This window comes from Ictidomys tridecemlineatus, chromosome 9 (assembly GCF_052094955.1).
Source record: "Ictidomys tridecemlineatus isolate mIctTri1 chromosome 9, mIctTri1.hap1, whole genome shotgun sequence".
Lineage (NCBI taxonomy): Eukaryota > Metazoa > Chordata > Mammalia > Rodentia > Sciuridae > Ictidomys > Ictidomys tridecemlineatus.
Window position 1 is genome coordinate 14,612,753 of NC_135485.1, and position 26,418 is coordinate 14,639,170.

A 26,418-nucleotide genomic window follows, 5' to 3' on the forward strand; every position below is an offset into this window, starting at 1 on the left:
AAGTTTAAATAATATATATCACATTCAGGTGGCAACTATTTCTACCAATCAGTAGTATATAGCTTTTAAAAAGGACCATCTTTAGCAAAAGAATTACCTTTAAAGTTCTGATTTTTAAGCCAATAGTGTTTAAATTCAGACTCTGAACAAATGAAAGTTCTAGTAGTTTCTCAGAATTGAACACTTTTAATATGTCACTTTATTTCTTCATTTTTTTGCATATAAAACAATTAAAAATATTTGGAAGTAAGGTAGAAACCAACCTTACTTTGAAAATGTACATTTTGAAAATGTACTTTTACAGTCACCTTAGTATCTTATATTCACTGATTGGGAAAATTATTATCTCAGTGAGAATCTTACTTGGCCTAATATACCTCAAATAGTGAGCATGTTATTCATACTGGAAGAAATTTCCTAAGAGATTATCCTATATGCAATGCAATATAAAATGCCTCAAATCAACATGGATATATTTGTGGCTTTCATTTGTTGATAAAAGTTATTCTTTGTAACTTAACTGACAATCATGGAATGAGTGTCTGCCCCTTCTATTTATTTATTTTTTTTACTTTTACTTTTTCCTTTGTATGTGCCTAAGCTGTTTTTTGTTGAGTATTGCAATGATTCATAAGAGGGAAACAAAGTATTGTTCTTCTAGATTTATAAGACATTGAAGACTATGAACATTAGAAGATATTTTTTTTCAAACATAAAGTTACAGAATAATCCAGACATAAAGGGATATACATACTAAATGACTCCATCTCTGTCAGGATCAAAAATAGGGATAACTAATCTATGGTCTTATCAAGATAGTGGCCACCCTTGGTGGGGTTAAAGACCCAAAGGGGGCATGAAGGAGACTTCAGATATGCTGACAAATAGAGTGTGATTGGATGTGGATACTGGTCACCTAAGTGGGTTGCTTGTGAATGCTTATTATCTATCATTTATTCACTGGGTCTGTCTGTGCTATAGCTCAATAAAAATTCAAAACCAAATAAATAATAAATACACAGATAAATACGTAAATAAAGCAAGAATGAAAAGCATTCAATTCCCCCCCCCCATTTCTAACAGTATGATTCTCAAGGGTCTCAAGTTAGTCACACATCACTGGAGTTGTCCTAAATTACAAGCCAATTTAGTAGCAGAATCAAGATTGATTGAATATGGGATCTCCAGGTTTCTTATCATCATCTAGGTAGGGGCAGGGGTTCTGGGTTAGTTAGTTAATTAGTTTTGCTTTTTCTGTTTTATTTTCAATCCTGAGCTGCTCTAATCTAAGACCCCTAATGCAGATGGTTGGCAGGAGCCTGATAACCTGTCTGTGTGGACTGACAACATTTGCCATGTTGCAGGCGAGTTGTGTGAGGAGAAGCTGGACTTCTGTGCCCAGGACCTGAACCCGTGCCAGCATGACTCCAAGTGCATCCTGACGCCAAGGGGGTTCAAGTAAGTCAGAGGGCCTCTCCTGGGCTCACGGCTGGGGAGAGGACCTTTCTTCTCCTCCAGAGCTTCACACCTCAGCTCAAGGTTAAAAGGACTTGTTCACTAGTGCCAGTGACCACTTTATGGATAGTCATGCTGCAGCATGGATTTCTCTGAGTACACTGAAGAAAAAGAAAGGAGGTTTCTGCTTTGTGCTATGACTCTTTCTGGGAGGTCAATTGGGGAATAAAGGATCCTCCGCCTCAGCCTCCTCACATTTATTTGAAAGCCAATCTAGCTAAATGCCTGGCATCCTTGGGTGCCTCATTAAAGGTATGTTCGTGGTGAAATAAAGAATTTGATTTGAATGTAACTGAAAATGTTATGGTCTGAAAGAATACTCAGACTATCCAAGGTGGGAAAGATAAGCGACTGTGTGTCCCAGACTGCCCAGACTTTTTTCCTGTCGTCTTACTGTAATTATCACTAGTGCTCCTTTGTCCTTAATATATGTCCTGAGGATCTGTCAGGGTCACAATCACACTAGGTAGAGGGTTCCCTCAAGGGAACTCAGAACATCAAAAGGATTTTGCTTTCCTCTCGAGAAATATTTCTGAAGTCTGTTTGGTACCAAATTACATGATTCCTTTGCTGCAATCCTGAAATATTTTCAGTGGATAACAGCAAAGTCTCTTTGTAGAGTTGACAATGGCTTCAAGATCCTGTGATCCAAATTTACCTTAAACACAAGGAAATCATAATCCAAAGATGTCAGATGGCTCTCCAAAGACCTCAAGGTTCCTTGTGGGGCAGAGCCAGGTTTGGTACTTTACAGTTGGGTGATTTTCCTAATGTCTGTTACCCTAGATGGTTTTATAGTTTATGAACACTACAGTTGGTGTTGTAGATGACAGGCTGGGATCATATGCATGACACTATAGTTAAGCTGTTCTTACATCAGACAATTAGAAAATGAGATTATTAGCCTCTTCACCTGTATTTATTGAATATCTTTCATGGACAGGACATATGGTAATAATACCATTTTATATTTTTGTAATGCTTTCTAGCTTTTACATACTTCATCTTCTCAGTGAAATGACCCACACTTAATTGCCATAGGATTCAGAGACTTAAAAATCACTCAGCTTAGGAACACTTTTATAAGAAGAACTGGCATTTGAGCTGTTACTGTAAGATTTTTATATTTATCAAATACATCACCAGACATTCTGAATCAAGTGGAGGAGTGAGGCCAGTAGACCCTCTCTGCCTTTCAAAGTGTGATCCAAATTAAATATGTATTCTCAAGTTTTCTCTTGGCAGTGTTCTTTTTTTTTCAGTTTGCTTTAAAATCTTAATTTTAGAGTAGATAGATGCCAGTTGCAGTAACTGCTAATCCCATTTGTTATCTTATCAAGAATGAAAATGATAGGTTTGATTCTTTCTTTCATGGTGCTTACAATTCTATGCAAAATCCAAAAGTCCTATTAAATATTTTTTTATTTTACACAAAATTTTGCACTATATTTTATTCAACCAAACACCTTAGGTAATTACTTTCACTTCTGATAATCTTTTGATATGCCCACAAATGAACTTGACAAATTGAAAGCACATCACCTACATAATCAATATCATCATTTCTTAGAGAAATTATGTGAATCCTCCATAACTGCTTATCTGCTGAACAGGTTTCACATGGCTTTGTAATTATAAGATAAAGTATCAGCAGGCCTTAATGGAAACATTAAAAATAAGAGTTTGTCTTCAAAAAACAAATTCTTAATTAAACATCTTCTGTTACTATCAGGTTGCACACTCTTTAAAGTGCCTTTCTGTAGATTACAAATGAACTTATTTGGAAGTCCACTATTTTCATTAGTCAATAATTCACGGAGCTCCTTTTATAGTCGTACGTAGGTTAACCAAAAACTGATTGAGTCAGAGTTTTTGCTGTGGCTCCCATCTTATAAATAATTGCATGTTATGAGAATGACAGTTGTAGAAAGAAATGATCTTAAAAATCAAATAAGATGAAGCTGGTCAAGAAAATCTCTACTGCCAAATGTTGTTTGGACAAGTTGTACTGTTACTTCAACTTCATTTTCTTATTAGTAAACTATCAGGTCTGGTTTTACTCTTCTTACTATATTATATGCCTCATCAATCTCCTGAATTGCTTTGAGACATTTCTAGACCATGATATGCCATAAGTAGTCTTTTCAAGCATGCATCTTACTTAGTCGGCTTTTGGGCTTCTCCACAGTATGTTTTGTATTCTTTGCTTTTTTTCTTTATTCCTTGTCAGTGGAGCAGAGGGAGTTTGATAGGTTTTATCGATAATGCAAACTTAAAAGAATTCTTGTTCTAATTTTTCTTTCTGTTTTGAAACTTGCTGTGAGGAACAAAGGGAAAACAAAAATGTTGATCATGATATACCTGCAAGTTCTAATGGGCCTGAAAAAAAACAGTATTGGGAGAGAAGAGGATATAAACAGTCTCTTCGACAGCCACTGTAGTGAGGGCTTGGTTCTCTTATCTTTGACTTTGACTTTTTTTTCTCAGATGAATAATTCAAAGTGTTTCAAAGCATTTGTTCTTTCTTTTACTGCTTGGCACTTCAGCAGCTCTGCTCACATTAACATTGATGGAAGTTCTCTTCTAGGGCCTTGTCCAACTATTTCAGAATCTGTATGGCCACTTAGGGTCCATTTAGCTTCAGTCTTGCTGTTTACTTTGTTTCATTACGATTCATCATTAAAACCAACTGGCGGCAGATCAAGCGTGCTGATGCAGTGAGCTCCTTTCATTTCTTAATTCATACATGCAAGGGCAAAGTCAGCTAGTTACTCTTAGGAGGCCTACTCGCCAATTTGGTTTAACTCATCAGTTCTCCAGAAATGCTTAAGTCCTGATTTTGCATTTTAAGGTAAAATCCTTGGCATTCAGTAATGTCAAATTCATTTCAGTGTTTTTAATTTCTTTACTTAAATCCTAATAGATTTGAAATAAAACAGGGATGATTAGTGAAGAATGAACCATAAGACCTTTATAGAATTAGAAAGGCATATAGAGAGTTATAAAAGTAGCAATCACTTACTGATCATATATTATATATAAATACCATACTAATGACTTTATGCATAATATTTTTTTTGTTTTTAATTGTTTTGGTACCAGGGATTGAACCCGTAGGCACATAACCACTGATCCACATCCCCAGCAATTTGTGTTATACTTTAAGACAGGGTCTTGCTAAGTTGTTCAGGGCCTTGCTAAATTGTTCTGGCTGGCATTGAACTTGGGATCCTTCTGCCTCAGTCTACCAAGGCACTGGGATTATAAGTGTGTGCCACCATGCCCAGTTGGGTATCCAGTATTAACAAAATTGGTTTTCTTGAAATTATATTTTGTTCCAGTGTGTCTAGTCTCTTTAGGAAAATGTAAAATGTTCATATTTTTTAAAAAATATGTTTACAATTTGCAGTAAGTTTTGCAATTTAGCCCTTTTATCATTCCAGTGGTCAAATGAACTAGGCTGAAATAAAAATAAAGGACTCTATAAGCAAAATGTGGAGTAAGGAAGGGAAAGGAGGGAGAAGAAGAGGGAGGAAGAAACCCTAATGCAGTTAATCTGCTCTTATTTGTACTGTGGCTGTACACTCTCACAAATGAGATGAACTCACCGTTCCTCTGGTAGTTCACAGTGAGAAACCACACCATAGTTTACAGCCAGAAACATTTACTGGACTCGATTATTCGGAGATAAGATAATTCTAAATATGCTTTATTTAAAATGCTACCATGTTTTCTAAATGAAATGAAGCTGTTTTACTAATATTACATCAGTTGATTCTGAAACTTTTCCTGCTTGTTCAAACAGGTGTGATTGCACACCAGGATACATTGGTGAACATTGTGACACTGACTTTGATGACTGCCAAGATAACAAGTGTAAGAATGGTGCCCACTGCACAGATGCAGTGAATGGTTATACATGCATCTGCCCAGAAGGTTACAGGTAAAGCAGAAGCACAACTTGCTATTTTGAGTTCTACAGGACTCAAATTCACATATATTCTGACTAACATGGTTTTTTCCCCTATTTATTCTTCAGTGGCTTGTTCTGTGAGTTTTCTCCACCCATGGTCCTCCCTCGTACCAGCCCCTGCGATAATTTTGATTGTCAGAATGGAGCTCAGTGCATCATCAGGATAAATGAGCCAGTATGTCAGTGTTTACCTGGATACCAGGGAGAGAAGTGTGAAAAATTGGTCAGTGTAAATTTTGTAAACAAAGAGTCCTATCTTCAGATTCCTTCAGCCAAGGTCCGACCTCAGACCAACATCACACTTCAGGTGAGAAGTGCCCCTCCAGCAAAAGCTGATCTGATCTTAAGCCACATTCAGCTTCTAGGAATGTGCATTCGGGTAGCTGGTGAGTAAATAGTGGAGTTCCTCAAATAGAAGGTTAATAACTTCATCGTCCAATGACAAAAAAAAGTTCCTCGTGGGAAACGCTTTGGTAATTCTTCTCTTCAACATTTATATTTTTTTAAAATGAAATAGGAACCAGTATTTTTATTCACTTCTTGATCCAAAGGGGAATAAAATCCCCACAGTAGCAAAGTATGTTCCTCAATTTGGGTCTCAGTAAAGATATTTTATGCACTTGTTTTCATGGTTCTGAAGTTGAGACTCTGCATAGGAGACTGAGAAGGGTGCAGGGAAAACAGACACCACAGTGCAGCCAGTATCTGCTCACTCTTCACTCAAAGCTTTGAAGGATCTCTATGAAATTTACAAATATGTTTTAAATCTTTCCAAATCATTGTGTACCTTTAACCAAGTCATTCAGACCCATATGGAGAAAGTTGGACTACACTGGGGGTGATACGTGCACAGTGTATGGGGCTACATCTTTGTTTTTTCTGGTAAACAAAATATTTTTTTTCATGTATTTTGAATGCAAACAGCATTAACCAGTTTCCTAGAGACTCTACCTCTTTTTATTTCTTTTACCCCAACACTTCATTAAGGAGTTGTCTTGAGTTGAAGTAATGAGCAAAAGGAGGTAGGTAGGCCTTCTTTAGAAACCTTTTCCTTATCTTCCAGTATTTGTCACCTGGGATCCTTACAGAAAGTATACAGTGGTGTTGAGGTTCAAGTCACACCTTTGACCTGACTAGTCCTTTAAAAGCCTCCCAAGGAAAAAGAACAGTACAAGAACAGAGATTTCCCGCTGCATGTGGCATCACTATAAAGAATTTGTTGTTGCTTAAATATGGGATATGAAAGTTAATCTTGCTCAATGCAGTCATCTTTAGCATCTGTCAAGAACAAGGCCTATAATAGGAACAAAAACAGCAAATAAGTGAAAATCTCCAGAAAAGGAAGTTCTGAGCCAATCCAACATATTTACTTGAGGTGTTTTTTGTTATTATTTTCCAATTTCTTTATGAATTAATTTTAAACAGGATAAATTGCAGACAGGTCACCCTTCCAACAATAATTTGATCATGTATTATTTTCGAATAGCTACAGGGACAAAAAGTCCTCACTTCACTTAGTAGTCTGTCTCTTTTTGATGAAAGATGTTTGGTGGGCTGTACATCCTAGTAACATCAAGGTGACTTCCTACTAGATCGCTACAGATGAGGACAGCGGCATCCTCCTGTACAAGGGTGACAAAGACCATATTGCTGTGGAGCTCTACCGAGGGCGGGTTCGCGCCAGCTACGACACTGGCTCTCATCCGGCTTCTGCCATTTACAGGTGAAGATCTCTCAGTTACTGGTAAAGGTGAAAAAATTTGTTTAATGAAGAACTGCTTCTTTTATATGATTTTGCAATGGGCATGGGAGAGCATGATTGGCTATAGTAGGTATCTTAGTCCAGTATAACAGATCTGGTACCCAGTAGAAGAGAAGCCACAGAGATTTATTTCTTATAGTTCTATGAAATCCAAAGTTGAGAAAAGAAGCCGCCTTGGTAAGGGTCTTCTAGCTGCATCATCCCAGGGCAAAAGGCAGAAGGGAAGATGGTATGAGGAAGAAAGGAGCCAAACTCATTCTCTATCCAGGAACCCACTCCTACAATAACTAACCCATGCCTTGATAGCAGAGTTAATCCATTTTTGAAGGAAGCGTCCTCATGACCTGATCAACTCTTTTTTATTTTTTATACTGCAGATTAAACCAAGGGGTAATTTACAACTGAGCCATATCCCAGCTCTTTTTATGTTTTATTTGAGACAGAGTCTCACTAAGTTGCATAGGGCCTCACTAAGTCGCTGAGGCTAGCTTTAAACTCACCGTACTCCTTCCACAGCCTACAGCGACTAGCTCCTGATCAACTGTTAAGGGTCCCACTTCCCAGTTTTATTGCATTGGGAGTTAATTTTCAACATAATAAACTTTGGGGGACACACAATCGATAGCAACAGGCTTTATGATAGATACTATTAGTATCAATATCAACCCTCCATCATCCTGTGCACGTCACCTAGTTAGTTTCCTCACTTGTAGAAATAACTGCAACCCTTATGAAGGGACACACACTCATGCACATTTTTTCTAGGCAGGTATCTTAAATAGATTAATTAAATCAAATGTAAGAAATGAATGTGGACCATAGTAAGACCCATTCATTCTTAAGATTGAACTTTCTAGATAAGTATTCCTCTATTACAAATAGCTTTGATATTGACACTATAAAAGAAGTTGCTGTGATGAATGAACCATCAGGACCATGAATTCTCAGTTCTCTCTAAAGGCTGCCATGTAAAATTCTGGCCCAGGTTTTGCCTGACTTCTGTTTTTTCCAAAAAAGGCAAAAAAAATTTTTTTAAATATTTTTTCTCTCCCTTAAATATTGATTTATATTTTTAATACAAGATATGTGAGCTAAACACATATTTAAGCCAAACTCCCTTGGCAACAAGTCAGAGGATGTTGTTTGTGACAAAAAATGGAACAGCATATATAAATGTGCTTCTAAAGACTTCACATCTTATCAGATCCCTCATAAATAGTCCTGGGAAGACAGTTGCCAATTGCAGCCATGAGTGGAATTCAATAAGTACTTTTGGTGGTGAGTTGACCCACTTGGGACTATTTGGAGCATGGAAAACAATAATTATTGGTTTCAAAGTGGAATACAATGGTTATTTCATTTCCAAATGATGATGAATTAGTGCCAACATTTTAGCTATTACTAGGCCTTAAATTATATAACCCTGATATGTTTCAGACCATACAAAGATATCATAAATTTGTGGTTTATTTATATATATATTTTTTTATTTTTTGATAATGATGAAGCAGTGTGTAATTCCCAGAAAACCAGGGTGAAGTTTTGGGAGTTGGTCTAATAAAGCTAGCAGTCATATAAAGTAAACTGAAAATATCTGAAGATAAATTATAGAAACCAAGTGATTATATCCAAATGAGGACATACTTTTCAGAGGTTATTTTGAGTTTATGTTCATTTCCATTTTTGCCTGAGAAACAATAGAATGTGCCCTGAGATATTTATAAAAAAAGAATATCATGCTGTGTACTTACTGTTAGAAATCAGAAGTCTGTGTTTCTGCTAGATCATCATCAAATGGAGACATACAGTATCAGGTCTAGGGCAAACACAATTTAACCCTTATCTTTTAAATTATGACAGTTAATTTAGGGAATGCTAATACATTGTTTTTAGTAAAAGAAAGGATCAACAATTACCTAAAATTTAGATAGGTAGATATGTAATATAATATTAATTGGTATTTTATTATATAGTATATTAAGAAAAAATCACACTAAGGAAAGGAAGGAAGAAAGGGAGGGAGTGAATAAATGTGAAAGATCTATGTGTCATATTGAAAGATTTTCAAGCAATATAGCTCAGCTAGAAAAATTAAATAAGGCAGACCAGTCTCAAAGGTGGGTAAACAAGTGTATGTATTTGTATTTCCATACTTTTGCACAGAGAAAATCTAGGCATAGAGACAAAGGAAAAGAGCAAATCAAGCCTTCAGCATGGATTTTATTTCATATCATTTTGATAGAGCCATTTGAATGTCATTAGCTCTCAAAAATTGCACTGAAGTAATAAGTAGAGTCAGTGCTCTAAAGTCAGTCAGCCTTGACTTGAGTGCCACCTCTTTCACCCACTGACAGCGTGTCTTGGATGAATCACTACAACTCTTAGGACCCCACCTGGAAAATGGGAGTGATAAATAACGGTGCTATGCTTTAGCAGTGCAGCTAAAGCAGCATGCACATCTTCTTTGTGGGACTGTGGTGAGAATCTTATTATTTAATACAAGTACTCAGAACATTCATGACAAAAAGTAAACCGTGATAGCTGTTGATATCAGAAATTCAGAATGTCCAAAACTGAGTTCCAATCATTTGGTCCACATAAACCTGTGTTCCCATTGAATTCTTATTTTTTAAAAAATGTATATATGACAGCAGAATGCATTACAATTCTTATTACACATAGAGAACACAATTTTTCATATCTCCAGTTGTATACAAAGTATATCCACACCAATTTGTGTCTTCATACCTGTACTTTGGATAATAATGATCATCACATTCCACCATCATTTCTAACCCTATGCCCCCTCCCTTTCCCTCCAACCCCTCTGCCCTATCTAGAGTTTGTCTATTTCTCCCATGCTCCCTCTCCCTATCCCACTATGAATCAGCCTCCTTATATCAAAGAAAACATTTGGCATTTGATTTTTTGGGATTGGCTAACTTCACTTAGCATTATCTTCTCTAACTCCATCCATTTACCTGCAAATGCCATGATTTTATTCTCTTTTATTGCTGAGTAATACTCCATTGTGTATATATGCCACATTTTTGTTTATCCATTCATCTATTGAAGGGCATCTAGGTTGGTTCCACAGTTTAGCTACTGTGAATTGTGCTGCTATAAACATCCTTGAAAGGCCTGGCCAGCTTCTTGGGTAGCATGGGTCTAGGAGCTTTACTCTTAATTTCTTTCTACCCTTCACCTTTGATTTGCAATCTGTCTCAAGTTTTAATTCTGCTGTGGCTACTTCTCTGCCTTCTATTCAAATGTCATAAAGTAGCATAGTCTCTGTCCTTATTTTGGCCCTTTCTACAGGGTGAATCTCTAATGAGAGGCACCATTTATTCATCATTATAGAAAAATCCTTGATAATACTATTGCAATCAGCTTTCCCCTAATTTTCTTAGTATATATTTTGTTTGGTCGAATTAAATGTTCAAATAATGATTTGTCTCCATTTAGGTAATCTCGTTAAAATACACCACACTGATTTTTTAAAAGGGGGTATGTTACATATTTTTACCCCCAGAGAAACTTGTCCAGTTAAAATTCAGTTTAACTGGCATCATTTTATGTTAAATAAAAATTACTTTGACAAAACATTGTTTTCTGAATTGTGCATCATTAAATGTGCTGTTGGAGAATTGCACATGGAAATAATTTTGTATATTAATTGCATTATACCAATTGTCTGATTAGTTTTCAACATTTGGATAAATGTATTGTGTTTTAACAAAACAAAATCTGATAGAATTAAGGAAAAATTTCTTAGAAGTTCTTATTTCTAGGATGTTTTTGGTTTAGACAATTTCATTTTAGGTATCTGTTATTTCAAATAAGTCAGTTTGAGGACAGTTGTTTCATGGAATTATGTCTATGCTGATAATTTGCTGTCCTTCAAAGTGACTTTGTTTTAATTTAGATAAAAGGAATTGTTTGAATTATTAATGAAAAATACATGTTTCTTTCATTAGATTCAAATTAGTGTCCTTTTCCAAACCATACATCCTTTTTGGAAACATAGCTATCAATTAAAGATGAGAACAGGATTTAGCACAGCTTTGAGTGTGTTTAAGGAAACACAAGACACAGTGATTATTCCTTAGCAGTATAGCTAAAGCAACATGTACATCTACTCATCCAGATAGAAGACTGTGGTTTCTTTTAGACATGCACAATTCATAGCACCAGCATCCAGACAGTTATGTTTGGAGCAGTGGTTCTGGACCCCACCACTAGTTTCTCATTCTGCAGATCTCCGGTGGGCCTGTCAGTTTACATTTCTGACAAATTCCCAGGGATATACCATGTTCCAAGGACTACACTTTGAGAATAGCCCATATGAAAGGAATCTGTGGGAGCTAAGCTTTGAGAGCAGTTGATTGCCTATTTCCACACCCAGGTCCCGCAACATCATGCTTGGTGTTGGCTTGAAATCAGCCATATCAGGAGTATTTCCACTCCAGAAGTCAGCAAATGCTACAAATCCAGGCTCATTTTCTTTTCCCAGAGAGCCAATTGTTAAACATTTGTCAACACTCCACTGTCTCTAATCAGCAATAGCCAATAAAATGAGCTGCCAAACAAGTAAATGAATGAAGAATTTGGCACCAATGCCTGATTTTTACAGCATAGAGAATAGCATAAAAGGGACTCAGTATTAGTGGCATGAATGGATGGATGGATAGATAGACGGATGGATGGATGGATGAATGAATGACTTGTAGCCTAAAGTCAAAACTCACATTAGCACTAGGCTCGTAGAGACAGAGTAATACATTTTATTCTCAAGAAATCTGAAAATAAAGTTGCTTTGTTTACCTTTCAAAACAACTTTCTTTTAGTCTAGAAAAGAGAAAATTTTAATAAAAGTTCTTCTTGAAAAATATGTATGTATATCTTTATATTCAAATTAATCTCATGCTCCAAATCAAACAGCTTATTTAGAAATCCAGTTTTTAAACTACTATTTAAAAATTAGGAAATCAAATGAACCACTGTGCAACTGTGTAGGACACTAAGTATTAATCAGTTTCCTTATTTACAAGTCCATGAAACTCCAGGGGACTTTCTGCTGTGTACTTTAGATTTGGTTGGTTACGTAGCTCCAGAATTGTCTAATTTGCATTTAAAAATTAAGAAAAAAAGGAAACTCAACTGGTCTGCATTCTTGAAGCATTCAGTTTCAAAGGGGAGGCAGACAGCACACCGAATCTATAAGATGGTCTTCTTATTTTTTAGATAAACATATAGCCATTCTGGGCATGCCACTTGGGAAGGTACCATCATCAAATTTATAACCATGAGCAAATTACTCCACCTCTTGTGCTGCAGTCTCATCCTCTCAACTATCTAAACTGCATCCGATTTTCACATGTGGTTATAAGAATTTGTATATAGAAATACAAAGTACCTAACGCACCACTTGTCACAGGGCAGGTTCCTAGAAATCAGTACTTCTGGTGGTTTATGGATTCTCTTTAATCCCAGATACCCAGATCCAACAAACAATATGCAAATGAGAGCTTCATTGCTTCACATGTGACCCCACAGTATGCTCAAGCATAGAGGTCGCTTTCTATTTTAGTGTGTTTTATTAAAATCAATCTGCTTCAAAACTCCTGATTAAAATATATTACTTGATGAACTATTCTATAAGAACTTTCTTCTGAAAAACTCTTATGCATCCAGTGGAATCTTATTTAGCTGACTATTCTTTTTGATTTAAGAAAATGGGCAGACATGTTTTTTTTATTACCATACCCTACTTCACAGAGGAAATACATTCAGCCCAGAGATATCAGAATGTCTGGTTCAGACTCCTGTTTCATTGCTTGGACTATGCCACCACCACCAGATTTTTAAAATTTTTATGGCAAAAAGCTGGAGCTCACATAAACGAAAATGAAATTTTATCTTTGTAAAACTAGTGAAACACTTTAATATTCATGGTTGACATAGAAATATAAAAAAATTTATTTTTAATGTCCTGAGTAAGTAGAAAAAGAAAGTTGGAAATATTTTAGAACCCTCTTTTCCTTTAAGCCCCAAGGATTAAAGCATTTGTATGCAGCAAACCACAGGCATTACTGGAAAATCACATGGCTTTTATACTTCCATTTATATTCTAGAAATACAAGAAAACAAAATCTCAGTAATAGATGAATAGAGTAAAACTAAATTACATAATAATCGTAATAAATGAAATTTATGTTCCCAGTGGAAAAGTTCAAAGTTAAATGGTTCACTTGCTCCTTTTTGTAAGTCATCAAATATATAGTTCCCCAGGGAAATGGAGGTTTATCAATACTTATCGGACCCAAAAGGATGTTATCCTTTGCAAGTGGGTATGTAAGAACTGACTGTGATAGACTGAAAATTCGATGATCTCTCAGTCTTACAAGTAACAACTGGTGTCACTTATTGCTTTTTTTTTAAAAGGATATGTAGGCAAAAGATTCTTGGACAACTCCCAGTTTGTCTCATGCCAGAGAACACAGAGTAAAACAATTTAGAATATTCTTAACTCTTACAGATTCTCTTGAGGCCCCATACACACAGTATCATCATCATAAAAACAAAGAATCTGAAAATATTAATTTTGCAATACTTACAAGTTAAAAGCCTAAGGTCAGACGTCACTTAATTCTAAGGAGATATAAAGGGAAATAATGTGTGTTGTAACTCTTTATCAGGTTCCAAAATGATCAGACTAGACATTTAAAACCTACAGGGGGAGAAAAATATTAATGTGAATCTCACTCATGATTGGAGAAACAGAATTCACACTCAGCTTTCCACATACTATTTTTGCATCCTCATAAACCTGCTATCTTCTTGTAATATTATTATATTTTTTTAATTCAGTGATTTTGAGTAAATGTACCAAGTTTTGCAATTATCATATAAGGTTATTTGTGAGGTACCTATCTCTGGGATATTTGTAAGAAATGCCATTAAAGGATTTTAGTGGTGAGAACACACACATTTATATAGTACTAGGCCTCTTTAGGACTTTTACTGAAATTGTGTTGCATAATACCTGAGATCACATAAAGTGGAGTAAAGCAGCCTGGCTTCATGTCTGTTTAGCTACGAACTAGGGATGCCATTTTGAATCCCCTAAACTCTTGTGAAGCTCCAATGAGGAAATACTTGCAAAATCCCTAGAACAGTGCTCGGCCCATAGCATACACCATAGAATTCTTTGCTCTTTTATTAACATTATTCTAATGAGGAAGAAAAGAGAATAATCACCTAAGGTCACAACAATTGAGGTCACACATGTTTAGAGAAGTAGGACTAGCTGAGCAAGATTTCTCTGAGATCCAACAAACAATATGCAACTGTTATCCTTCAAGATACTGATGTAAAAACTCAAAAAAATTTTTTTAATAAAGTGAATCTTTCAGAAGTCTGGTTTTAAATATTCAAGAAGCCTATTGATTAGAACTATATTCTACTTAGTATTATTAAAACAAAAACCCTCTATTATTCCTAATAGATCCTTTATATTTACTTTAGCATCTACTATTTAGGAGACACTCTGCTAAGTACATTAAGGAATAGGGAAATAAATAATGCAATGCCCCTACTTGAATGTAGCTTAGAATTAGTGAGAGTTAAAAACATATACTCAAAAAATGAAACAAAAAAGAGTATTAAGGAGAAGTAACAAAGTGGCCTACCTCCTGCTGCACAGCTGGAACCCTGCATTATAAAGGGTGCATGAAACTTTAAAGATCTTTAAACACCTGTATACCATCATTAACAATGACTTGCCTTCATTGATTGTCTAAGAATAATATGTGACTGAGGACCCATTTCTCAGTACATATGGGCCTTTCTTTACAATTTTAAAGAGAGAAAAAGGAGACTTCATTATTAATATTTATAATATAATTAAAGTCAAAGTTATCGAACATCCATATAAAACCACTTAAAGGGTTATATATGACCACAAGGGGAAAAAATTGGCTTTTACCCTTTTTATGTATCTTTATTTTAATGCTTTACTTTAGAACTTTAGAAACTTGAACAAGAACTACTCTCTAGAAGTTCTTACTTTTCTATTAATGTTTAGATTAACAGAATTAATCTAAATTTCTGAATTTCTTTCTGAAAAAGATTCTGAAATAGTATTGGGTAATTTATTTATATGGTGATGATGATGGAGGTGGTGTTGATGGTGGTGATGGTACTAATAGCTAACATTTAATTTAGCTATGTTATGCATTTTTAAATGTTCACTTGATATAGATAGACCTCAAATTAACTGTAGAAGGGAGAAGCATTTATTAGTACTTACTAAAAAGAAAAGTGAAATGTATTAGTAATCAAGTCATTTATCCAAGGTCAAAAATTAATTAATACTTGCATGACCAGGATTCAAATTCAGATTTGTGAAGCTCCAAATTCTTTATATTTAACTCTAGCTGATACTAGAACTCAGCAAATCCCCTTAGAAGAGAGTCAAATTAAAGACAGTTGATATGTAACTGTATTTAGAAAGCAATTTTCTAGTCTTTGCCAGTTTTAATGATGTTAAATGTTAGGATAATTAAATATGTAGGAGGCAAAATATTGATTGACATTTCTAATATTTATTTTTAAAGTTGATATCTGAGACAGGCTATCCTATCAAAGATTCCAGCACACATGAACCCTTTTTTAAGCACTTCAACAAAGACAACTTCAAATGTGTTCACAATTCTGCAGAATGATTCAGATTGTCCTCAGATCAAAACCTGTTTATTCTCAGTCAGCAAACAATGCAACATGATTAGACTCCAGTGGTAAGAACCAGCAGAAATGTTAATACAGCTTTTCATCCTTTCCCAGGCTTGAATTTTACAAATTTAAGTATCGGTGTCTGGAAATCTAAACAGTTGTCTTGAGGAGGAAGTAGTAGTCACTCACATTTTGGAGCAGTCTCTCTATCCTCGGCTCCCATACGTCCATTTTTGAACCCGTTTTCAGTTTTCCCAGACAGTATCCCATGTTGCAGGGTCTTTAGTGTTCACTTTATTATTTCATGCCAATTTCCAGTTACACCTCTTGCCTATATAGTGAAAAGAGAGTATATTCCCGACTCTGTGTTATGTATGGGTGCCATTTTCTTCCTGGGTCCTGTTTCGTTGTTCCTGTTAACATTTTTGCCTGCTCTTACACCATGGTTAAATTTGTAACCAGAATTTAAAGCCATCCAGCACCTATTTACAAATTGCACTGAAAATCATATTTTTTAATCTGCATTTTCCATTTATCTCAGTTTCTTAGACTTTATGTTTGTCCATTTTATGAATTTTTATAAGCCTTCTCAAAGCTTTTAGAAGGCAGCAGTAATAATTGATAGACCTGGTACTTTAAAAAATTATAGAAAAGAGACTAGATAGAGATACACTGTCATTCCCAGGCCCCTAGAAATGCCTCTGTTAAGCATTTTATTTATAAACTCTGATATACACATATTTCAAGAGCAGAAACGAACAATGCCTTAACATCAATGTCTCTAGAGAATATTTGGCACACAAATATAGGTTCCTTCTGTTTTTAATACTATTTGGAGTAAGAGTATCTTACTAAGTGGAACTTTTATGGCATTTAAAGCAGATGATGAAATTATTCTTTTGTGATTTCTACATACTGAGGGAGTGTGGCAGGATAACAAATAAATTACTCATTTGCACTTTTCTCAGTGGGAGAACACACTTATTTTGTGATCTATTTCTGAGAATTGAAATTCAGTCTATCTCCTTGAAAATATATATATTTCTTAATTAGCTTCCTTAATGTCAGCTCTGAATGTCTTTCCCTCAGGAGTGCTCATTGGTTTATATTTTAACCTCTTTAATAAAGAGACATGGGAAGGCCAGCTAAGTTGTTTCTCTGTTACAGCGTGGAGACGATCAATGATGGAAACTTTCACATCGTGGAACTACTTGCACTGGATCAGAGTCTTTCCCTCTCCGTCGATGGGGGAAGCCCCAAAATCATCACCAACTTGTCAAAACAGTCTACTCTGAATTTTGACTCCCCACTCTACGTAGGAGGTAAGCCCATTTCCCAATTCATGGCTTCCCATACCCTATGGTGGTTCACAACCTAGACTAATTCTGAAGTTATTGATGCCGGATGCCATAGTCATTGACCAATGCTGATCCATCTGAAAGATGGCCAGCAAGGACAGAGCAGAAAGAGCCAAAGATGAGTGTTAAGAGATCGTTTTGTAATCTTGGCTGTGTGGGTCTAACAACATGTGTCATTGGGATAGAGGACATTAATTAATATTTCTTCTAATATTACCACATGCTAGGTGATTTGTATGTCAGATCATCAAATCTTCTATTTACCTATACTATAGAAAAACAAAGATGGTGTTCAAATCAGACTATGAAAAAAATGATGAAACAAGCATAAGGTAACCTGGGGAGTAGGGGCCCCACCCCAGTTTCCTTAAGGAGTCAAAACCCTTCCCGCTAAGCCACATGTGACTCTGTGAGAGCTTCTGCACTACCCGCTGCTCATGAATGACTTATATGTACAGTCTGTATCAGCCACGAGCAAGGGGTTCTGCTTAGCCAAGACCTTCACCTGAATGAGCAAGAGAGGAGGCTGGGAAGGTAGAGCAGGGCTGAAAATGATGTAGAGAAGATTCAGGACTTACCTTGTATTCGGCAAGAAGGAAAATGAGTAAATGTGTGAGGGAAGGAGGTACAAGCAAAGTTTTAAAGGAGCCCAGGAGAGAAGACCCGCAAAGCGGAGAGCCCCCACTCCTGCTTCCATCAGGAGGAATGAGTATAAACTAGAGACACACAATTTTAGAAATTAGAGAAAGGAACAAGAGAGGAGGCCATGTTGACTTGAGTCACATTGAATTAAATTACATTGGGTTAAGTTGATGAAATTAACTCATTTTACAGAAAAAAAATAAGTATGAAGAGGTCAGGGAACCTGATTTCCTCGCTATGACAGGTATTTTCATGAAGTTCATATCATCTACTACAAAACAGTAACTCTGGGATTCTACACAATTATCTCAACCCTGAAAGGCTTCCTTCAGAAGATTTTTAAAAATTGTTCTCTAAGTCCATAGTCCTTCTGCATTTAAATTTTTCAGTAGTTAAGTGGTAACACTTTTATAGAGTTTGATTTTTTTTTTAGAAAGAGTTCAGTCTTTGGTGTCCTTCTGTAAACATCTGTGGAGCAACTACAATATGCTGGGACCTAAGTTAAGTTAATGGATACATAAAGGATACTAAGTGGAAAAAGAAATGCCCCATCTGCTCCCAGGGATGTCGGGGATGAAAGTGCCTCTTCTTGTAACCACCATGCCTTGTGATTAAAGGGTTGCATAGTGAGTCTGCTTAGAAAGTTAGCTAATCTAATTGCTTCATGGGAATCACAACCATGAGACTCATTAAAAAACAAAAGCTTTCCATTCTTGCTTGTATTCCATTTAACAGTTAACAGGGCTGCTTTCAGATGGGCGAAGCATGTAAGTCATAGCTGTCCCTGTGATTTGGAAGAAGTTACCTTTATTGAGTTCAAACTATATGCCCAACGCAACAAAACCTTAGGAAGTAGATATTACTTTCTCTGCTTCAAAGTTCCCAAAGGACAACCTCAAGGACTTTTTACAACTTGTCCAAGTTCACAAAACTATTTTGTAGTAGACACCTCAATTAAGTCCAGATCTGTCTGACGCCAAAGCCACCTGCATTGCCACTCACTTCTTAAGAAAAATCAGAAAGCAAAGCAAAACAATCTAAGTTATGTGGATTTTGGTTGTTTATTTCTGGACTTGACCTTTACTGGATTTTATTGTGCTTTTATTAGAAACCATTTCACTGAATCTTTTAAAACCTCTTTGGAACATAGTGCAAACATATTTTTTTCTCAAATATAGAATGAGATTGTTTAGATCATAACATTTTTCTAAAAAAAGGAAAAAAAAGTATTCTAAGCTAAAAAATGAAAAATACTAGTCCTACTGAGGGTGGAGTATCTGGAAGAATCCAGACAAGGCCTCTGTCCATCCAGTCCTGAAGAAAACCACTTCCATCCCAGCCTCAGTGCCAGCAAACACATTGGTTGCACTTCCTTCCAACTCAGAGGGTGGTTGCAAGGATGATTCAGATTTTAAAAATACAAGGAATCTTGTAAGAACACAGCTTTGAATGCTGCATGGCAGAGGTATGAGAAGCTGAGTCAGCAGAGGAAAGTGAGGTAAACATGTCCAGTCTGAAAACAGGGCCACCCCTAAGGACGACTGTCCGAAGGTGATGCATCCTGTTGTGTCTCACAGAAGTGTTCTCTAGAAAAATGGAGAGGCAGCTTAACTTACCCTGGGCTTATTAACTACGTGTGACATAGTCTTTATTCAACACAAAAAGATTTGATCTTTATGTCTTTCTGTTAAACAGTTCAACCAGAACATTTATTACCTAATGGGCAGGTAAGGCCCTGATATGAAGATCCATGCATATATTACAGATCTGCTCGTGCTGCCATTGACATCAATCTTGATACTTGGTCCCTTTATTGGTCCAGTTTGGAAACCTGCAGAGTCTGTTACGTCTAACAATAGTCTATTTATTGATTAATCCATCTAAAATCCATGGCATAGATGAAGGGCTTTATAAATATCATGGATATTCTACTTTTATCAGTTAAGATCTAGCTCCCTGGTCAAGCACATAGGAAGGTTAACTCGAAAGAGTTTATGGCTGGGCATGTAGCTCAGTACTTACTGTGCATGTAACCTTGGTTTCAATATCAAGCACCTTCCCCGCCAAAATCCCACAGATCATAGATATTTGAGATGGTTTTTGGTTCCATGATAGCCCATTAATAGTTAAATATAAATACATACACACACACACACACACACACACACACACACACACACACACAGAGAGAGAGAGAGTTCTATAATCAAAACTAGACCTTTTATAAGTTTGAGTTTGGAGACTTAACAGGCACACACTCACTAATTGTTTCTCCCTGCTGAGAATTTTTGCCAATCTGTATTCAGTAGATGTGCACATATGGGGATCATACCTTCATCAAAATGAGCTATTAAAGATAACTTTGGAAGAAGTTCATTTCTAACCTCTGAAGAAAGGACCATAACCATGTGGATATTAAGGCCCACATTTTTATGGATGGATATGATTAAGTTAGAAAGACTCACCCCAGGACAAGGAATTTCCTGTCACTAGTCCTTTCCTGGAAATGGTAAATTTTGTCCCTTTGACCCTGCTGTAGCAGCCCAATTTCCAAGGCCAGACACACACACAGTAAAAAACTGTGCACATGGAAATTCAAAACCCAGACCTGCAATTCAGGTCTAAGTATGACCATGGACCACCTGCCCTGCGTGTTGGCATTTAGAATTATGCATCCATTTCCCTCCCAGCAAGGTCAGAATCTCAGGATGGGGAGACTTAACATTACCTCTAATGGTTCTGATGTGTGTCAAGCTTAGACACAAACGTTCTGGTCCATCTGTTAGTGATATAGATGAGAACACTAAGCCCTAGAGAAGGGAAATGCCTGGCCCAAATGCATTCAAAACCAAAAGAGAAGACTTGACTGATACTCTAATGGTTTTGTGACCCTTGCTGCCTGATTTTGGTACCTGCTAGGACTCTAATGAGGATCCTTGAATGGCAAAAGGGACAGTGGCATAAGGAAGGGTCCCAATGAGATTCCCATGGTTCTCAGTGTCAATAACAAACATCCCCTGGAGAGTGAGAGCTTTGATATTTCAAGTCCAGAACTTGCAGTCAGTACACCAGAGTCCAGGCGCAGCTGGGGCATGAGCATACCCAGACAGACTCAGCACTCTGAAGGCCTCTGGCTCCTTCCCTTTGCCCCACATGACCTGGATGGTTACCCCCTGCAGGAGGCAATCCAGAAACTATTTCAGCTTCTGGCTCAGGTCATGGAAAGATTCCTTCAGTTTGCCAAAACAAAAGTTACCAGATAACTGTCACTAGTGGAATATTTATGTACCAAGATTTCAAATACTGTGTTTTTGAAGGAATTTCCTTTGTCTTCCTGATTGTTTAAGAAAATGAAGGCTTCACTCTCAATTAGGAAAAATGCATGATGTGGATGAATTGCCATCTGGATAAGAAGCAGGGGCAATATTTTCAGGCACTGACATCCCTAACTGAGCTGGGGACATTGCCCTTGGTGTATTGGGTTAGTTGCTTATTTATACAATTAGGCAGAACTGGGAAAAATGGTCACTGTGAACCCCAGCTCTCAGCCTCCAAGACTTGGTGGACTGCACCTTAACTTCAGGACTAAGGAGGTTTATCTCATTGGCCTAACTCTAATCTGAACTTGCTGAGTGACATTGACCATGTTGCCCAAGCTTTCTAGATCTTGGTCCTTCATCTTTTAAAATAAGGGGTAGAATTAGGGGATTACAAATTGTGCTTTGTGGAATTCCCAGGCTTCTTACAGATGGTGGTATCTGGAATGGGTGGGGTTGGATAGAGAGAAAGAAACATTCCTCTGCTCCCCAGTCTTTAAGGACAGTATCTCTGCTTCTAGGTTTTATATATGTATGTTTATGTGCAAAGTTTTTGTTTGAAACAAATTTTAAAATTTAATGATTGAGTTATTTATTCTAGCAGTGCATTAGAAGTACCTAGAACATCTTCCAAAACCAAAAACAATATCCCTCTCTTCTCTACCCCACTATCCCCACCCACATATCTTGTTGGCTGGGCTGAGGTCCTAAGTACCTACATTTCTGGGTAGTAAAGGATTGATAAGATTCTGCAAAGAATCTGACCTCTAATGTGGTGTCCACTCAGGCATGCCAGGGAAGAACAACGTGGCATCTCTGCGCCAAGCACCCGGGCAGAATGGCACCAGCTTCCATGGCTGCATCCGGAACCTCTACATCAATAGTGAACTGCAGGACTTCCGGAAGGTGCCCATGCAGACAGGCATTCTGCCCGGCTGTGAGCCGTGCCACAAGAAGGTGTGTGCCCATGGCAGGTGCCAGCCCAGCAGCCCATCAGGCTTCACGTGCGAGTGTGAGGAAGGATGGATGGGCCCCCTCTGTGACCAGCGGACCAATGACCCCTGTCTTGGAAATAAGTAAGTTTGGGCTGCTCTTTAGTTGAACACATAAGCTCAACCCTCCAAGCAAAGCCCAAGAGAGGAAGGGAGGCAGGCTGGCAGGTATAGGGAAATGGGACAGAATGAAGACAGCCCATCAGCACTCTGTGGCTTATATGCAGTCATCCTCTGTTCCCATCTGACCTCCTACACCAAACGCACTTTCACCCCTGTGTTCCTTCTCCCCTGTAGATGCGTACATGGCACGTGCTTGCCCATCAATGCCTTCTCCTACAGCTGTAAGTGCCTGGAGGGCCATGGAGGTGTCCTCTGTGATGAAGAAGAGGATCTTTTCAATCCCTGCCAGACGATCAAGTGCAAGCATGGGAAGTGCAGGCTCTCGGGACTCGGACAGCCCTACTGTGAATGCAGCAGTGGATACACTGGGGACAGCTGCGACCGAGGTGAGCCAGTCCAGCTGTGCAGCTCCTTCTCTTGGCCAAGCAGGAGGAGTGCCCCATCTTTGATGAGAGAGAAAGGGTGAAAGAAACAGGCAGAGGGGTGACAGGAGAAAATCCCAGGTCCTCGTGTTACTGTGTTACAGCTTTTGATTTATTTTCAAGTGTCATGAAGGCACCAGATGTGAAATGTCCTTAACTCCCACCATAAGATGGCTTTCAGATTTCTCGTCACAACCTGATTTGCTCCGAAAATTCTCTATTTTACCTTTTGTAAAGGTAATTCTCCTTTTGACCTTCTACAGAAGGTCCATTAACTTATTAATTCACCTGCAGCCTTTACCTGCCTTTCTCATGCACATATATTATTAATTCATCTTCTAGCACAGAGAAGAGGGCGCCACTAATTCTGCTCTGGTTTTAGCCCAAAAATCACCTTTGACTTCAAAGTCACCGATTTTTCCATAGCAAATTACGCAGGCGAGAGGGATGGGAACAGACACTTTTCAGCCCATCACTTTGTTTCCATGATCAGAACTTGCCTTGTCTCCAGCTGGCACGGACTGTGCTTGGTGTATCAGCAGCAGGACAAGACAGGAAGAGCGTGCCTGCTGAAGCTTTCAGCAGATGTCTCCTTTTTGAACTACTTCATATTAGGGTAATTTATGAAGTTAGTGGAATGTTACTTGCATTAAGTAACAGATTGGATAATATTAAACTCCAGGTCTAATAAATTAAATTGCATTCTCTCTGAAACTGCTCCCCGTGGTAAACAAAACCAGCTGTTAGTCGTGTAAAAACAGAAGATGTGTATTTTTTTTTCTTTTTTCTTTGCAATAAAGGAAAAGATTTAGGAATCCAATTTTCTTGTCAGTATAATAGCATTGTATTTATAGTCTACATATATAGCATTCATTTTGCTGGAAATAAAGGCCCAAAAGACACATTTTTTTTTTCAAGGAACAGCAGGCTGTGCCACCGACCCAAGATATGTAATAAAAACATAACAATAAAAATAGCACTTACAAAAAAGGGCAGAGAGACAGCATCCACTGAATTGAGATGTGGACTCACAGTCACTGACTGCGATTTTTTTCTGTTCTTTTCTAGAAATCTCTTGTCGAGGGGAACGGATAAGAGATTATTACCAAAAGCAGCAGGGCTACGCAGCCTGCCAAACCACCAAGAAGGTCTCACGCCTGGAATGTAAAGGCGGGTGTGCAGGGGCCCAGTGCTGTGGGCCTCTGAGGAGCAAGCGGCGGAAATACTCTTTCGAATGCACGGACGGCTCCTCCTTTGTGGATGAGGTTGAGAAAGTGGTAAAGTGTGGCTGCACGCGGTGTGCATCCTAGGCGTGGTCCCAGCACCTTCCACCTCTGACACAGGTTGTCTACTTCTTGACCGTGTTGGACTAATTTATGCTTCATAGTGGAAATATTTGAAATATATTGTATAATACAGAATGGACTTATTTTTATTATGAGAATAAAGACTTTTTTCTGCATTTGAAAAAATAATAATAATAAAATAAAAGACTTGCTTAAACTAAAGCTTCCCCTACACTGGAGAAGTGTGAAGAAAGTTATACGTGGTGGCATTACAGCAACCGTGGGAACGGTTGCAACACAGATCTGTCTTTGCAACAAGCTGAAGACTTGCAGAAGCACATAGAGACTGTGGAGCTACTGTGCACCGACCTGTACTTGCCCAGAGCATAAAATGTGTGTCCCACCTTCACATCAAGCACAAGTGTGTGAGTGAGACTGCCAGGCAGGGGTTGGAATTCCAGAATTTACAGATAATGTAAGCTGATAAGAAATATTTTGTGCAAAATATAAAGTATCCTGAAGATCTGGGTTCCATTCATGAAAGGACTGGGAGTGAAGTGCTGACTCACCCTACCTTCTTTCTAAATGTCCGCAGAAGCAGCACACAAAAGTGTTCATCTACCATTTTCCAGTATTAATTTTTTGTAATATAAATGATAAAGGAGATGATAAAGAACCAATAGATTATTGATAAATAAATTAGTAATAATATGAATTTTTGTTTCTATGACTTCTAAACAGCCCTATACAGTATTCAGTTTCAATGAGGAATATTTATTGTATCAAAGTACATTGTACTTAACGTTTTAGGCCATTCTTTTGCTGTTTCTTGATGCTTTAATATATATTAATTTATAATTATCCTGATTTTTTGTACATTTTTCAAACTTAAATATCAGGATTTTTTTTTATTTTTTGGCAATAGTACTAACATAGGTTTATCTTGGGATAAATATGTATTGGTCTGTTTATTGACCTGAACATCTGACCACTGGTGTCACAGACCTATTGGCCTCATTTAGGACAGCTGCAAAGAGCATGCAGAGTCTCAGAGTAGGAAAAGGACATCTGTGTGAGACAGTCATCATATAGGAAGAAGTGGCCCCTCTACACATGTCTTTACAGAAGAGAAATGGTGTGTAGCAATTGACACTAGAAAGTAGACCTTTTACAAATTAATATCTCCTTGACATTTTTTTGCCCTTTTATTGATTGGTGGGAAGGGAAACTGTCATGTCAAAAACTGTAATTTTTTTTCCAAAAATAAAACTCCTTTATTACCTTCATGTTCCCATGTTAACATATTTGCTGCTAAATTACATTGTAGAATTGATGATGATCTATAGTGGACTCCGCTTTTCCCTCACTAAAATCCCAGGGTGCCCTGTAATGATGCAGATGTTTCTCCCTCAACCCCCAAAAAAAATCTTTTTAAAAAAAGAAAATTAGATGTACATGTATAATTCAGTGTGCTTTGTCTTTCTCCAGACTAATATCAGTTACACTACTGATGTTTGTAAATTAAACAGATATTTACTTCATTAACAGCTTGGTGGTTTTCTTAGAAATTGCACAATACTTAGAGGTCCTGCTTTAACAATTCCTAAATCCATTGATAAAGAACAAGGAAGACAACCTATACATATTTGTTGTCAGGATTTGGTTTGAGATGAACATATTGTCACATTTGGGGACTTTGAAATGGTCACATGGAAGAGATGGATTGAATTATGTGTTCTTTGCTTAGAGATAAGCCTCAGAGCCTTACTCCCTTGGCACAGTAATTCCTCTCTATTGATCATGTAGATTGAAGTAATGTAGACTGAAGATTTTACTTTATGGTGGTTATTTTAAGGGGAAAAATGTGAAGTAATATTAGTTCCCAGACTGTATTTCCTCTTCTTACTGTTTATAAAGAACAATTAATCTCCCCACAAATTGTGAGATAAAATCTAACTAAGCAACATGTTTTCATCCATTTTTCTTTCCCTCAATTAGAACCAGACCAAGTAGTAACTGGTAACTGCCCAGGTCAAGAACCAACATAGCCTGGGTAGAATACAACATCATCACTTTTCTTTAAGAAGGTCATGAACACGTACACACCCACCAACACACTTACACTCTATCTCATACATTCATTCTTGTTTATGGTTTCTTTATTTATGTCATATAAATATTATATAACTATTATAAAATATTTACATATTCCCATCGGTTGCTCCCTTTTTTCAAAGGTTTTGAATCATTCATTAAGCAAAGAAACATCTGTGAAGATACCATGACTGGGATTTG

General features: G+C 37.2%; 1 protein-coding gene across 8 annotated transcripts in view; it reads left to right on the forward strand.

Moving 5' to 3' along the window:
• Slit2 (slit guidance ligand 2) overlaps nucleotides 1-25,668 on the forward strand; it is a 332,292-nt gene extending 306,624 nt beyond the window's left edge. For all 8 annotated transcript variants that reach the window (XM_078021124.1, XM_078021126.1, XM_078021127.1 and 5 more), the window contains 8 exons: nucleotides 1,365-1,458; nucleotides 5,321-5,458; nucleotides 5,555-5,795; nucleotides 7,081-7,211; nucleotides 17,151-17,305; nucleotides 22,088-22,376; nucleotides 22,590-22,801; nucleotides 23,906-25,668. In XM_078021124.1, coding sequence (XP_077877250.1) covers nucleotides 1,365-1,458; nucleotides 5,321-5,458; nucleotides 5,555-5,795; nucleotides 7,081-7,211; nucleotides 17,151-17,305; nucleotides 22,088-22,376; nucleotides 22,590-22,801; nucleotides 23,906-24,147 — 1,502 coding nt within the window. In that variant the 3' untranslated portion in view covers nucleotides 24,148-25,668. The remainder of the gene's footprint in view (nucleotides 1-1,364; nucleotides 1,459-5,320; nucleotides 5,459-5,554; nucleotides 5,796-7,080; nucleotides 7,212-17,150; nucleotides 17,306-22,087; nucleotides 22,377-22,589; nucleotides 22,802-23,905) is intronic.
• Nucleotides 25,669-26,418: the final 750 nt, after the last annotated feature.